The sequence below is a fragment of the Gregarina niphandrodes genome (assembly GCF_000223845.1).
Source record: "Gregarina niphandrodes unplaced genomic scaffold scaffold00009, whole genome shotgun sequence".
Classification (NCBI taxonomy): domain Eukaryota; phylum Apicomplexa; class Conoidasida; order Eugregarinorida; family Gregarinidae; genus Gregarina; species Gregarina niphandrodes.
In genome coordinates this window covers 28,139-43,402 of record NW_011646046.1, presented here as the reverse complement: position 1 = coordinate 43,402, position 15,264 = coordinate 28,139, and the positions used below count along the sequence as shown (strand labels likewise).

Sequence of the window (15,264 nt, the reverse complement as noted above, 5' to 3'; positions counted from 1 at the left end):
CTCCGCCGGCGCCGCGACTAACTGTTCTCGCACCGTCTGCAGCGTCTCCTTCAACGCGTCTGTTGCCGCCGCCGGCGATTCCGCTACGGGCGATACGTCTACACGCGGCGTCATACTCGTCGCCTTCGCCACCCCCGCTGCAACCGGAACCTCCGCAACCAGACCCGACGCCCCCGCCGCCCCAGCGGTGGCCCCTGCCACCCCAGCGGTGGCCCCTGCCACCCCAGCGGTGGCCAGCAGTTGGCCGGAGGCGTGAACCGGGTCTCCGCCCTCGACCCCAACCCCCAACTCAGTCCCCACTTTCGAGGGCCCGGATGGGACGGAAACGGGGCCTGGGTCGACCGACTTCGCAGGCCGGTAGCCAAGCACCGACCCGCCGGCGCCTGGTCCGTGACCGAGCGAGATGGAGGCGGTGAGGCGGGCAGCAGCACTGCGGCCGGGAAGCGGTGGTGGGGGTGTCTCGTCGACAGCGCGCTGTGGTGGAAGTGTGTAGGCGTGCTGCATAGCGGGCGTGGGGACCAGCGGCGACTCTGGTCGAGTGGCGGGTGACGCCGCCGCGACTCGGGCCAGCGCGGGCACAGGGCTGTAGATTCGGGAAGACTCCTTCGCCGGCGGCCGGACCAGTCCGTTTTCAGACGGGAATGGGAGGGAGCGCCGCGGTACGGGCGGCGGCGCCGCTGGGTCCGAGGTGGCCGACGCGGCAGCCGGTGGAGAGACGGCCGGTGGAGACAGACTCACGGGCGCGGCGTCAGCACCGCGATCGTCGGGGCCGCCGGTGAGTCGTCGACCAGGCACGGTGAGCTGTCTCGGGACCGGGGACAGCTCGGCCACTGTGCTCCGGTCGAGCAGGGTGCTGGACCGAACCGCTGTGCTGCTGAGATCGAGCGCCGCGTTGGGGTCGAGTGTTTTTGGCAGCGTGTTTGGGAGAAGTGTGGTCGCCTCGAGGGAGGCGGAGGTGAGCCGGTTGGGAGAGAGCCCGGCGCGACTGGAGGCGTCTCTACTGGAAGCGGAGAACATGCTGGCGGAGAGCATGCTAGCGGAGAGAACTGACTCATCGTCTTTCTGCGAAGGTGCGAACAAACCACCGTAATCGGACTCCGGCTGGCCGGTGTGGGGCACGTCCCAGTGTCGATTGAGTTCGGCGAAGGTGTCCCTGTGGTGGGTGGTGGTAAGTTGTGTCTGAAGGATGAGGAAGAGGCTGCTGACATGGTAGTAGATGGCGACGCAGTCATTGTAGAGGAGCTGGAACTTCTTCAGCTTGAAGAAGTGCGGCTTTCGCCAGTAGTGTTCTACCGTGGCGTTCTTGAGGAGTTCTGGGTGGCCCTGCATCAATTTGCTCGAGTCGCCCAACAGAGTCCATACGTGGTCTCGAAAGTCATCTAGACTGATCATGGTCGCCTCGAGGTCGTCGCTGTCGGCGGCTGTCATGCCTTCTTCTTTGGACGCGTTCCTTGAAATGCTTTTGCGTATGGCTTTACTGGTCTGCTTAAACAGCGTGTTCGTCTTGGTGAGAATGTTCTTTTTTCGGCGCCCGTCTAGTGGTCGCATGCCCTTGATCTTAAAGCCCGATTCGAATCCAATGAGTGGCTCCAAGACCGCGCTCATCTTATCGCAAACGAGTGAAACCTCATGCACGATTTTATCACGTGCGCGTAATGGCACTATGAACTGGTAGCCGATGAACCCTAAGACGGCTCCGATGTAGGAGCCGAGAGTACAGATGCACATGTCGTAGACGATCTTGGTTGAGTAGTTTCCGTATAGATACACGTGTGTGCTGAAGCCTTGATAAGTGAAGTTCTCCTCCATTTCTGAAGGGAAGTGGTGGATCCAGAAGTTCCAGAAGAAGGGCGAGGCCACGCAGGCGAAGTAGAGAATCCACCGAACCTCATCGTTGTCCTCGTAGCCGCTTAAGCCATTCAACACCATTGGGACCATAAACAGGAAACTGAGAGCGGCCGCAAGTGTGGTCCCCAAAATTCGAAGCGCAGCGTTCCGCGTGGTAGCACCCGTGGCTATGTCACACGTCGTGATTGCGTTGATGCAAATAAACACCGATAGACCACCCCACACAGGACCCCAAAAGTAATGAGCAGGAGGCCGCATATATATCAGGATCGAGGACACCGCTTGAATCATTGTCCACTGAATGCCCAGTCGGTTCCCCTTTACGCCCTTGGGCACAAAGTCCTCCCAGATGCGGCGCAATACGCCTTTCCAGCCTTGCAGACCGCGGTCTTTTGATATCGTGTTCAACCGTTCAATCGCACCCACGTTGAAACGCTCGTAGTCCTTCGTCTCCATACCCACTGTCGTCTTGCGACCCACCGCCTGGAATAAGTCGAACGTCGTCAACTGTTGCACCGTCGCCGTTGGGCCCAACAAACCCGTCTCAGGCAACGCCGGCTCCGTCCCCCCTGCAACATCGACCAGAGACATATCGATCGGAATCTCCGTCGGCAAGATTACACTCGCCCCCGTAGTCGTCGTCGGCACCACTGTACGAGACTCCTCCCGGTCGATGTCGATGACAGTCACCTCAGGCACTAGGCCCCTCCCTTCCGGAAAGGAATCCGTCAAGTAAGCGGGAGACTCCTCGAAATCAGGCTGCACATACGCCTCCCGACGGCCTTCGGTATCCTGGCGACCGATCCCGTCGATTCCGTCTGGGCTACTCAGTCGTCCCCTTTCTGCTCCCGGGCCGTCGGATGACCTTGATGCGTGCGCCAGCCCCGTTCCGTCCACTGACCCTGGTCGTTCCATTGACCCCCGTCTGTCCAGAGACCCTCGTCCGTCCGTTGACCCTGATCCTTTTGTGCTGTCTAGTTCCCTGTCACCGGTCGCATTTGTCATTCGAACAAAAATCTTGCCATCGAACCTCGGAGCTGTCGATAAAAATAGTTCAGGAGGTTGGTCTGTGGTCAATCGCTGCTAGTTTTACTCGACAAACAACTGGCGTTACTCTCCTGGGCGCAACAGGCCGTGAACGAATGAGCACATTAAGGCCTCGAAATAGGCAGAAGGCCTCGAAATAGGCGAGGCCCCGAAATGGGCACGAGGGACCCGCACTAGGCACGGGACCATTTCCGGGGCCACAGTGAATAAGTTAGCTCCTGGACCCCCGGCGGCTCGAACCCCTGCGGGTCGGCTCTGAGAGGTAGTGTTTGATTCCATGCTTGTGCGGTTTGTGGTTGCTTTCCAGCCACTGTCTGGTTCGGAAGCCGAGCTCGATGACGGCGCTGTAGATGTGTTCGATGAGGAAGACAGTGCTGTCGAATCGATCCGACGTTTCGGCAGCGCGTTGCCAAATGTAGTGTCGCACAGCATCGGGTAGACACATAAAGTCTTCAACCGTGGACCCGGTGGCCGACTCCATGTAGCGTTGTGCGAAGATGTTGGGATCATACGCCCCCGGACAGGCGGCGTCGGGAGCAAATTCGCTAGGGAGGCCGTTTTTTTTCCTACATCCACCCGCGTTGTCCGCACCCGCGTTGTCCGCACCGTCCTTAGTCCTATCGCCCCGACGCAAGGCTTCACCGCCCCAGCTGTGCCCGCCCTCCTGTGGGTCTCCCAAAACCTGCGCAGGGGTGGAGTGTCCAATAAGGCTGGTGGTTTGCTCAAGGGTCAAGTTTCCGAACTGTTTTCGGGATGGCGAATGCACCACGGTCCGACTAAGATTCTCGGTCATCCTGATCAGTCTGTATCTGGCGCCGAAGTGTTGTTTTTTTAGTTGTCTCATGATCTCCTTAAGCTCTTCAATTTCCTCTTGTTCGTCTTGACGGAGCGTGTATCGGCGCTGGGACAGCAAGTCGCCGTAAATCAGCAGCACCCGACTTAGAGCGAGAGCGACGTCGTTGAAGTAGGGTCCCAGCACTGTGAGGTGGTATTCCTCGACGATATCGCAGTGTTTGCCCCAGATGTCCAGTTCGAACTTAGTGAGGGGACGTTGCGTGTTCTGTTTGTGTACGCTGTAGTCGGTCATGAAGCCACCCAGGTAAGGGATGGAGACGCTGCTTAGCAGTTGGCTCGGGTATGCCGCAATTGTCGCCCCCTCGGGCGGGTAGCCAGCGGCTGCAGGGGCAGTGCGATGGTGAACGTCATGTCGCGTAACGTTGGTACCCATGCTCGCCGCCAAGTCAACACGGGAAAGACTTAGGTAATTCGACAAAATCGTGTTGGAACGTGTGACCCAGGATTGTACCTGGTTCTCAATGGAATCCTTGCTGTTGGTGTCTTCGTTGTTAACCGTCAACGTTTCGTGCAAACGTGCCACGAAATAAAATACTTTGAAACAGCTATTCACCAACTTCTGATGACGCGCTTGATTCCCACCCGGATCCAGCTGAAGGTACTCCCATGCCGCACCACGATAACGAGTACGCTGCACACTCAACATCTTCCAAATCGTCTGCATCTTCTCATCCAACAAGTTGTAAAACTCCTGCACCGTCAACACTAAGTCCTTTGTCTGAAACCCTCCCTTGTACTGCCTCGGACTTACGCCCGCGCCCACCAAACTCTCACGCCGAGCTCCTTCCTCAACCCCAATTCGGCTGTCCAGCGAAACGAGGTCTGGTGACTCACCCACCTTCACCTCCTCGAGTGGACGTCCACCAGAGGGACGTCCACCAGAGGGACGTCCACCAAAGGGACGTCCACCAGAGGGACGTCCACCAAAGGGATTTCCCTCCTCTTGGTGTTTTTTAAGTTCATTTCGGGCACCGCTGACTCGGGCACCGCTGACTCCGGCACCGCTGGTTCGGGCACCGCTGGTTCGGGCACCGCTGGCTCGCAGTTGCCGCGCGGATGCAGCGTCCAAGAGGTGCTCGGAGCCGACGCGTTTGGCGGCAATACGGGCGGCGGCAGCCTGGAATTCTGCGTCTTGTTTTTCGTCTTCAGTCTCCTGTATGCGGCGTTCGAGTGCCTTGCTGAGTCGCGTTTCGGTTGCTAAGTGGACCATGCCCTCGCCGGTTCCAGCGATGACATCCACGAGGAAGTGTGTGAGGGAGGCAATGGCGTGTGTGGCAGCACTCAGTTCGTCCTCGGCTACGTGGGCGACGGTGACGGGAAACACAGTGGCGAAGACGACATGGCCGAGGACACATCCGAGTAGGTTGCAGAGAAAAGCCATCCACGTTGCCCACATCCAATTGTCTTCGTAAAGGGCGTACATGAATAGCGAAATCGTAATGCCCGAAAACAACAGCAGTAAGTGCCTTTCCTCGCCCATCAGAAAGTACAGGTAGCCCCAGAAGAACGCACATGCAATTGCGTTCGCAAAGAAGAACCAGCGCAACCATGGCGCCTGCTCTAGATAACGCCAACCTGCTATCCATACCGGGATACCTATCAAATTGGCAAAGAACAACGCGAGTATGTTACCACCAATACGGTCAACTGCTCGCAACAGTGACCCACCCACCGTCGGGTCTTGTACCACACAAGCCGCAGTGGCTATGTAACAATGAGCCGGACCCAAGAACTTCGTCCACGACTTTAAGTACAGCGGAATCCCCGTGGTCAAATACACCACCATTAACTGCAACCCTAACCGCTGCGACGCATACCCCCTCGGAAACCACTTGTAACGAAAGCGGGCTACCTTCTCCACAATACCCATCCATGCGCCAAACAATATATAAATTTAGCCCCGACAGCTACAGGAACGACCATCACCGCCTTCATTGCCCGCTGAAATCCCCCCATTGACCGAGCACAATCCACTGCTGAGTGATGTACCGAGTGAACGCCCACTGAACTGTTCTACGCCATGAACGTTCGTCGATGGTGAACGTTCATGAAACCAGCATGGTTGTCTGTGTATTTCAGCTCCAAAATTCCTCCTCCCTTCCCCCTTCCATTTCCCTTCCCTTCCCTCCTTCCCCTCAGCCACCCCACCCCCGTCAAAACGACGTAATAAAAGCGCGCGAGCATGCACCAATATTTTCAGTGCACAACAATTCGGTTATGACAAAAAGGATTATCGGACAAGAAAAAAAGCCGTGACCAGGAAGAAGCTAGTTCATAATAACTTCGTCTACTTCGTCTACTTCGTCATCATCATCATCATCATCGTCTGCAAAGCATGACAATGGAACGACTTGGTCGGCTTCTGTGGTCGCGTCGAGGTTGATGGATGAAACATTTTTGTTGGATGTTTGAACAGGGAATATGATGCCTGCTTTAGAGAATGTATGGAGAAGCACCAGCAAGTCCGGGATGCTAAGTTCGACGGCTCGCTTTTGCGCGAAGGTAACTACGTCCTCGCTGTGATCTGCCTTATATGGGATGGATTCGAGCAGTTGTCTTATATGGTCCTTGAATGTTCTAAGTTCCACTCTTTTCCCGTTAATGCCTTCGATAAATGAGTGTGTCTTTCGCACACTTTTGCCAGAAGTAAAAGCGGCTGCTAGTGTTTTGCGTTTTCGACTAAAGGCGATACGTAGCATGGCATCCCATTGCAGATAGTTGAGGTTTTGGTACTTCTGTTTGACGGGAACCAATTTTATAACAATGCTATCTACCTTGGGAGGCGGATTGAAGGAGCCTGCAGAGACATGGCAAACTCGAGTCACTTTAAAGAAGAGTTGCGTGTTCACCGATAGTCTACAGTAAAACTTATCATGCGGCTTGGCCACTAGCCGCTCTCCAAACTCCTTCTGGAACATAAGTACGGCCGCTCTATACGTGTGCGGCACGGTGATCATTTTGAAAACAAACGGACTCGAAATCTGGTAAGGCAAATTCGCCGTACAAACACTGAATTCACCAAAGTCCGCCTTCAACGCATCACAGTGCACCACCTCCAGATTCGTGTAACCCGCCGATAACACACGTTTCTTCACCTCCGCTGTCATTCTCACATCTATATCTATCGCACGCACTTTTCGAGCCAACCCGCATAACTTCATCGTCAAGTTACCCGTACCCGGACCAATCTCCAATACCACGTCACTCTTCTTAATATCAGCTGCCTCAATAATCTTCTTCACTATACCCGGATTCTTCAACAAATGTTGTCCATGCTTCTTCTCCAACTTCATCGTCATCTTACCCTTCTTCGACCCATCCTCCTGCGACCGCACCTTCTCACCTTTCCCCTTCTTCAACACAGCCACGGCGGCCTCCTTTAAACTTCCCGCCGCCGGGAAACTCACACCTTTAGCACCCTTCAGTAACCGATGCTTGCCCATCTTATTTTTTTACCAGCTCCCGGGGACCCCAGCCCCCGGGGCCCCAGCCCAGTACAGCGTACAACTTGGCCCGAGAGACACACAAACGGGACTCCTCCCTCTCGGAACGGAGACTCCCGGTCGACAGTTCATTCCAGGCGTCATATCAAGACCCAGTTAGTTGTTAAAATGAAGTTATTTAAGCTCGTCGAAGCAATCACTATATTGATTTTTCGGGTGCTTGGCGTCCACGTGCTGGGTCAGAATCTGCTTGGTACTCGTGCACATAAATGCTTGGCGGCAGACTTTGCACAATATGGTCATAGCTTTGTCCTTCTCCTTGAGAGTGCTGTGCGCTTTAGAAGCTTCCGCCTGCTTCTTCAAATTCTTGGCCCTTGCTAGTTCTCGCTGGTTTCCTCTTGCCATCTGTAGCCAACTGGGCAGGTAACTCCACTTAGTCTCCTCCGGTCCGATTGGCGCGGCAAAATTATGACATCTATTAATGAATTCAGGAATGTAGGTACCGAGGACACATTGAACTTGGGCAATGGGCCCCGGCCAACCAGCAGGCTACTCACACCCAGACGCCTGCCGGCCACCTTGTAGCCCTCGCCCAGATGCGGCTCGACTTGATACGGCTCGACTTTATACGGCTCGTCTTGATACGGCTCCACCTGACGGGGCACAGACACGTGGCTGTAGGCGGGGTCGCTGTACCCGTCGTCGTGGTAGACATCGCGGTATGTGAACGACTCCTGCGCAGGCAGGCCGACGTAGGAAGGCGCCCCGACATAGGAGGGCAGCTCGCTGTATGAGGGCAGGCCGCCGTAAAGCGACCCCAGGTTGCCGGAGGAGGGTGCTGGCCACGGTTCGGGTAAACCGAAGGACGGCAAGCCGAAGGGTGGCAAGCCGAAGGGCGGCGGGAGGTCTTTAGCGCTGACTATGATCTCTTCGGGTGGTTGGTCAGAGACGAAGTTATCGAAGTCGCTACACTCATAGCCGGAATGTGGCAGGATAGGGTTGGTGGAAGGTTGTAAATCTTTGCAGCAGGGCAAGTGGCCGCAGACGTGCGGGATTTCGACACACTCGTTGAAGTTCACACACGCACGATTGTGAACGGGTAACTGGTTGGCAAAGCCGTAAAGGCGGCTGCACTCGCACTCGTAGCCGCCCGGGCTGTTAACACAGGTGCTGATTAACGCCGGGCATTTGTGTGTACCTCGCGCACACTCGTCCACGTCTACGCATTGCCCCCGTCGCTCATCCCACTCGAAGCCCTGGTGACAAAGACAATCTGCCGTCGCGCCCTCGTCCGAAGACACGCAGAAACTGGTCGTCGGGTCACACGGGTTCGCGTCCAGACACGCGTCGTGCCTCCGGCACTGCAGAGTGTCTTGGTCAAAAACGGGAAGACTTCGCGGACAGCGGCACCGGAAGTGCTCATGCACTAGGCCGTGGCTAGCCACCACCAGTCCGTCGCCAGCTGATGAGTGCTCACCCGGTCCCTGATAATGCTCCACCGGCTTCTGGTGGTGCTTATCGGGCCCTTGGTGCTGCTTAGCACCCGACCCATGTCCAGCTGAGTGGTGGTGGTGTTCGGTCCAATGCTGGTGTTCGGCGGCCCAGAGTAGAGCGGGCTGATGCTCACAGACCATACCGCGCCTGCTGCAGACGGAGTGGCCGTTGCTCGACTTACAGCCGTCATGCGGCCAGCAGAGTCCAGAGGCCGGGTCCCGGCGGAAGCCGGAGGAGCAGTCACAGCGGGCCGCACCAGCCAGTGACGTGCAGACCTCATGCAGACCGCAACTGTGCGTCAGACACATGTCCACGGGAAGGCAGGCTACCCGTCCGTCACCCTCGAACCCCGGCTTGCACACGCACCGGCCCGGTCCCCCGAGTGAGCGTACCACGCACTGTGAGTTCTTCACGCAGGTCGTGCAAGAGGCCCACAACAAACGATTCAGCCACGAAGACATTCGCGCAGTTCGAAAAACCTCACACGGAACGCGCCGCGCACCAGGAGGGGTACCACGGTCAGGCCGCGCATCAGGTCGGGGTTACGCGAGACATTGAGCCGAGGCATTGAGCGGAGTCACCTGGTCTCGCAACCATTGGGTCGATCTCAGGCCGCGACCTGAGGGCTAAATCGCGGCCTAACCCGTTCGCGACCTGGGGGGCAGGTCGTAACCAGGGGGGCTGGGCTAGACCATATTAGGCAGCTAGGCAGGGCGGCGGCGCATGAGCGTGGGGAGGCCGAGGTAGAAGGAGGCGCAGAAGGGGCAGAGGTTGAGTGTTTCGGCAGAGTCGAGTAGGAAGCGGGCAGCGTGGCCGGGCCGAAGTTTCTCTTGAGCGATGTAGTGTACGAGGGCGCAGATGCTGAGTGCGCGGCCGCTGGCGGCTCGCAACGGTTGAGGTAGAGAGGGTGGCAGGCGCACCTGCGAGGAGCGGGGCGTGCAGAGGCCAATGGAGCGGCGCGGGAGGACGTGGACGCCATCTTCTGCGGCATACAGGTTCTGCGCCAGAGCCTTTTGCATTCGCCGGTAGACGCCGTGTAGTCCGCTCAGTGGCAGCTCCTCCACGCCACACAGACTCTGCGCCCGTAACGTCGCGTAACCCGCCGTCAACATGAGCGAACCGCGACACCACACCGCCTCCAGACTGCCCGCATCGTTTGCCGAAGACAACAGCGCCTCGAACATTGCACTCGGCGCGTCGTGCAACGCCCGGTCCAGTCTCTTCTCCGTCGGAGTCCCCCCGACGGACTTTTCCTTTTCTGAGAATTTAAACGCCTCACCCCCCGGTGGGGATCGGTCGTCCGGCCCCTGTCGGGGGTCCGGCTCCTCCCAGTGTGTAAGCCGAACGGCGGCCAAGGCGTCGCCGAGGCTTAGCGCCCGGCCGGCGGAGGAAGAGCGACGACGGGCGGGGCTAGAGGTACGACCGGCCGCCGAGAGACGGTGTCGGGCAGCAGCGAGTTTGGAAGCGCACTGCGGAGTTCTCGTCCCCGGGGGCGAGCGGCTGGTTTCGAGGGCGGGCAGGTCATCGGTGTCGGGCGCCCGTTCGATGGCGAGTAGGCGGTAGTTGTAGAGCTCGTTGGGTTGGGTTGGTGATTGGGCTCGGCGAATGACGTAGCCGCGACGGTTGCGTGGCGATTCGCGGTCGAGGTCTTGGAGGAGTGGGAGTGCAGCGGGTGCGATACGTAAGACGGCGACTGCGCAAGCGGCACAGAGCGGCGTGCTACAGTTCGCACATTCCGTTTTCGCCGACACATTCGGCCGGTGCAGTAGCTTCTCGCAAACCACACACGTCTTGAGCGCCGCGGGATAGACGAGGCGACTGCTATGCTCACGACCCAACTCGCTTACCTCGCTCCCGAACGAGGTCCGGCGCCGCTTTAACTGGATCTTCACCGTTTCACCCTGGTGCGGCTCAGAGACAGTGGCACGCACAATTACTGGCGGACCGAGCACGTGGCCGGGGACGACGCCGAGGCTGTAGAGCAGGCCCGCGTCGCTGCTGGTCGCCGACTGCTGTGGACACTTGATGGGCGCCGGCAGACGCTCCGACACGCGGCACTTTCTCTTCCTATCAAAGTGGTAGTTCTCAATCAGGTAGTCCAAAAAACGGTTCTTCAGTTCCGGACAGTAGTTGTTCGCCAGAAACAACTGCTCCAATTCCGGTGCCAACGATCGACCCACCAAAGACGTTAGACGCCGCTCCTTCGACGCCGAACGGAATTTTAGGCGACTAGTGATACCGCCAATACTCACACTCGCACCCCGGTTGCACAACATGCCGATCCCAATGTGGTCTCCGCCCCGCACCGCGTGGTCCAAAGCCGTAAAACCTTCTACGTCCACCAAGTTCACGTCAATCCGCGGGTGGTACAGCAAGTTGAGCATCACTTGCCGACAACGATTTTTCGCAGCCACGTGCAGCGCCGCCGCGCCCTCCCTCCCGTACTCATTCGGCTGCGCACCCTGCGCCAATAAAACCCGCAACAGGCGCAACATCTTCCTCTTGCTCGCTTCGCACAACTCGTCCCCGCCTTTCGACAAGCGAGTGTCCAGCGGTAGGTAACACGCCAGCGCCAGCAAGCTTTCCTCTCTCGCCCGCAAATCGGCTATCGACTCGGCCAGGAACGTCCTTCCGTCGCGCTTGACCATCCTCAGCGTCATCAACTCCTCCACAGACATGCGCTGAAACAACTGCCGCAACGCATCGAAATTATTCCGACAAACGAAGTGTCTAATTATCAAACCCAGCGACTGCGCCGAATTAGCCGGTTCCTCGCTGCACAAGACCGTCGGGATGACTATTGGCCCATATAGCAGCGCAAGCGTCAGCGGCAACGGCGAGAATTTGGTGTTGGAACTTCGAGGCGCGCGCGTAATTGAAGCGCGCGTGTTTGCAGCGCGCGCTTTTGTGTTTGCCAAACACTCACCGAAATCTCGACTGAGAATGTCGTGAATAAGCTTCCCGCGGTCTTCCCCCTCGAGCTTGGTTCGCCGCATGTGATTATAGAACTCGCAGCCTGTCCATTTTGACCAAAATTTTCGGCTGTGCTCGGAGAAGTTAGATCGTTGGGTAACAATGCTCAGTATGTGGAAGCGCTGGATGAGCTTCGGCGTCTCATTATATTCCATGCCGGAGTCGCTGGGAGCGGACATCATCGTGTTGAGATGGCTGTATTCCGCACTGCGGTTATCTCCAAGTTTTGACAGGTCGGGGTCGAGATTGACGATTCGAGGAGTGGTGGTATCCGTATCCCAAAAGTCCAAGGGGTGGAGCAGGCTCTTCTCGGGGTGGTCAGATAATATAAGTTGGGTGGGAATTCCGGCGCTGCCTGTGACGGCATTAAGTGCGTGCGGAAGTTTGGGCCACCGTCGATCCTGGTTGGACATGGTTGTAAGAGTGTCCACTATCTTGTGTGTGCGGGCAGTCAACGGGGCGTCGCTAAGCAAGTGGTCTCGGGTCACCGCCGCGACGCCCCGCAGTTCCTCAATCCCTGGCAACACGTCGCTCGGCGGCAGACCCGTGATAGATCGGCTCACCACCGGCGTCTCCGCGAGCCACCGAGTGGATGGCAAACATGCGCTGAACACCTCGGGCAATCGCGTCATAGCATCCATTGCCACCGGAAAGCGCACTTCGGACCAGTACAGCTGTTGCGGACGAAGTGCCTCGTACACATTCTTTTGCAACTCTTCCATCTTCTTAATGAACTGCTGAATGTCCTGATTTAACTGACTGTTGAAATCCATCTCCAAATCAGAAGGCTCCATAAATTCAGTCAAATCTTCTATCAGAGTCTGTGGGCTATAAATGTCGCCGCCGACCTCTCCTCGCAACCTCAGCCGCTTCCCTTCATTCTCACCTCCATTTTCGTCTCCCTCGCAACCGCCGAGTTCATGATCACTGCGGGCAGGCCGACCGCGTCGCACCTCCGCACTACTCTGGGTGTGACCCACTGCGTCCAAGGTGTCGTTACCGACTAGCTGCTCGTCAGCAATCTGCTCGTCAGCAATCTGCTCGTCAGCAATCTGCTCGTCGCCGACCTGTTCGTTACTGAATTCGGAAATCCCACTTGGTCGCAGCTTCGTCTCCAAACGAGACCAAGTCATTCCCTTTTCAGGCGGCCGCTCCGGGGAGCTTGAACCTCCATCGTTTTTCGCATTCATTTGAGAGCTCGCAAGAAGCGTCTCCTGCTTGCAGGCCACGGTCGCCTTCTTGCTCAAGTGCCTCTCAACGCCTTCCCTTGCGGTGGCAGCCCTTGGGGTGCCCGGCCTTGGCGTATCAACCCGGGACGTATCACCTCGGGACGTATCACCTCGGGAGGTATCAACCCTTGGGGTGTCAGCTCGGTCACTGTCAACGTTTCCATTTCTGGCATTCTGGTCAGCCTCCGGTTTACTGTCGACTGAGAAACGCACCTGACCGGAAGAACACCCGCGGTGAGAACAGCCGCCGGCAGAACACACAGGGGGAGAACACAGCGGTTGCAATGAGGAGAGTTGCAGCGAGGGTTGTAAGGTTCTTGTGTCGAGGTAAGTGGAGTCGGTAGGGTAGGTAGGGTAGGTGGAATCTGTTGGGTATGTGGAATCTGTGGGTAGCTCGAGTTCGGTCTCGAGTTCGGTCTCGAATTCGGTCTCGAATTCGGTATCAGAACGGAGGTCGCAGACGGGTAAGGGTGGTTGACCGGGACTGGGCAGGTGTGCGAGTCTGGCCATGCTGCCTTTCATGTGTTTACTGAGTTGACTCATGGTGCGGTGCAGGCCAGGCGCGTAGGAAGTTGTGTGAGTGTTCATGCATTGCCACCAGATCCACTCCTTTTCGGCACGGAGAAGAAGCTTGTGGCATTCGAACTGGCCGCCGCACACCTGGCGGGCGGTTTTGTGGTGGGCGTTAAGTAAAGTGGGGTCTGCGCCGGCTTGGAGGAGGGAGAGTAGGACTTGGGTGAATCCCTCACGAGCGGCCAGGTGGAGTGCTGTCCAGCGTTGCGGACCTCCTGCGACATTCACGTTGAAGTTGGCGGCACGTGCCATCTCGCTAGTCTGGTTACTTTCCTTCATGCGCAGACAGTCATGAACAAATTTGACGGCTTTTTGTTGATTACGTTTGCTAGCGAGGTGCAATGGTGCCCAGCCCTCGTTGCCTACCAAGTTGCAATCGGCGCCACGTGAGAGTAAGAAGAGCGCCACTGCTATGCTCGAATCGCCGCCGCTGTCGAAAACGGAGAAGAGTACGTGCAGTGGACTGTGACCGTCGCCGTCACAAAAGTTCGGGTCTGCGCCATACTTGAGCAAAAGCCCCGTCATCAGAGGGTCAATGTTCACCGTCGCTACATGCAACGGCGACCCGTAGACCCCGCCACCGTAGTCCACGTGTGCCCCGCTCGCCAGGAACGCCGATGCCGTCTTCAGGTCGCGATCTTTCACCGCAAACAACAACGGCGAAAACTGACGTGCGTCCAACTGGTTAGGGTTCGCGCCGCCACGCAACAAAGCCTGCACCATCCCTCCGTGCCGCTCCTCCACAGCCATGTGCAAACGCGATCGCCGACTCTTGTCTAAACTCGAAATCCGAAAAGCACCACGACTCAACAACGCCAACAACACGTGCACTGCCGCAGAAGGTAACGACCCCGTCGCCTCCCCCACCAACGTACGACTCCGCTCCGCCCCCCACGAACGACCCACCTGCAATTGCCGCACATTCTTCAACGCACTCTTCGGCACACTCCTCCACCCGCATTGGTCATCACCACCGGGACCACCACCGGGGGCCCCCCGTACGTAGGCCGAGTGGCGCCGGCTGCCTGCACTCCGCTGCGCAACTAAGGGTGGAATCTCCACTTGCGTTTCTGCCAACACGCTTGCCCGACAAAGATCATCAACCACCTCCTCCTTCTCCGCTTCCGGCGTATCCAATTGCTGTACCCATTCCAGAATCTTCGACCTAGAGGACAACCGCTCTCTTATCAGTAACCGCATCTCCACCAACAGCCTGTGGTCCATCCGTCGAGGCCATGCCGGAAAGCAATATTTCGTAAGATCTAGACTCAAATCCATCAGTTCCGGGAGGAAAAAGAGGTTTAAACTAACAGTGTGAAGCGGGTCTAAAGTCAAATCTGTGCTAACAAGTGTGTGCTAACAAGTGTGTGCTAACAAGTGTGTGCTAATAAGTATTTGCTAATAAGTATGTGCTAATAAGTGTGTGCTAATAAGTATGTGCTAATAAGTACGTGCTAATAAGTGGCAAAGGATAGCGTGCTATGAAGGATCACATTGGTAAAGTGCAGGCGTACTGTGTAGAAGACTCAATCTCTCCATTGATTTCCAGTTCGATACTTCCGAAGGAATAATGGTTATGGCGTTGTAATCGAGTGTAAGTTTGATCAACGAAGTCGGTTGAAGTAAAGAGGAGGGTATGCATGTTAGTTGATTGTATGCGAGAGATAAGGTTAGTAGAGAGGTAGTGTGAATCGTGGGTATGGTTGAGATCTTATTATGGTCGAGATTGAGATAGATAATCTTGGAGCAGTGTTCTAGGCATTCGGTGGGGAAGGATCTGAGTTTATTTTTCTTGCAGCAGT

The 15,264-nt window shown here is 56.9% G+C and overlaps 5 protein-coding genes across 5 annotated transcripts; all 5 read right to left on the bottom strand.

The window, feature by feature from the left end:
- Positions 1 to 738: 738 nt before the first annotated feature.
- GNI_058910 (putative transmembrane protein) lies at positions 739 to 2,763 on the bottom strand (the record flags this gene model as incomplete). The annotated part of the gene is made up of 1 exon (XM_011136152.1): positions 739 to 2,763. A coding segment is annotated over one exon (2,025 nt), but the record flags the coding sequence as incomplete, so codon positions are not given.
- Positions 2,764 to 3,106: 343 nt separating this feature from the next.
- Positions 3,107 to 5,536, bottom strand: GNI_058900 (putative transmembrane protein; the record flags this gene model as incomplete). Its single annotated transcript, XM_011136151.1, has 1 exon — positions 3,107 to 5,536. The coding sequence occupies one exon, from the start codon at positions 5,534 to 5,536 to the stop codon at positions 3,107 to 3,109; it is 2,430 nt and encodes an 809-aa protein (XP_011134453.1).
- A 481-nt stretch (positions 5,537 to 6,017) lies between these two features.
- GNI_058890 (putative dimethyladenosine transferase) lies at positions 6,018 to 7,193 on the bottom strand (the record flags this gene model as incomplete). The annotated part of the gene is made up of 1 exon (XM_011136150.1): positions 6,018 to 7,193. The coding sequence occupies one exon, from the start codon at positions 7,191 to 7,193 to the stop codon at positions 6,018 to 6,020; it is 1,176 nt and encodes a 391-aa protein (XP_011134452.1).
- A 174-nt stretch (positions 7,194 to 7,367) lies between these two features.
- Positions 7,368 to 8,827, bottom strand: GNI_058880 (zinc-binding protein; the record flags this gene model as incomplete). The annotated part of the gene is made up of 2 exons (XM_011136149.1): positions 7,368 to 7,598; positions 7,697 to 8,827. The coding sequence occupies 2 exons, from the start codon at positions 8,825 to 8,827 to the stop codon at positions 7,368 to 7,370; spliced, it is 1,362 nt and encodes a 453-aa protein (XP_011134451.1).
- A 564-nt stretch (positions 8,828 to 9,391) lies between these two features.
- Positions 9,392 to 14,699, bottom strand: GNI_058870 (ankyrin repeat protein; the record flags this gene model as incomplete). Its single annotated transcript, XM_011136148.1, has 2 exons — positions 9,392 to 14,620; positions 14,658 to 14,699. 2 exons carry the CDS (start codon positions 14,697 to 14,699, stop codon positions 9,392 to 9,394), a joined length of 5,271 nt encoding a protein of 1,756 aa, XP_011134450.1.
- Between the last annotated feature and the right edge of the window lie 565 nt (positions 14,700 to 15,264).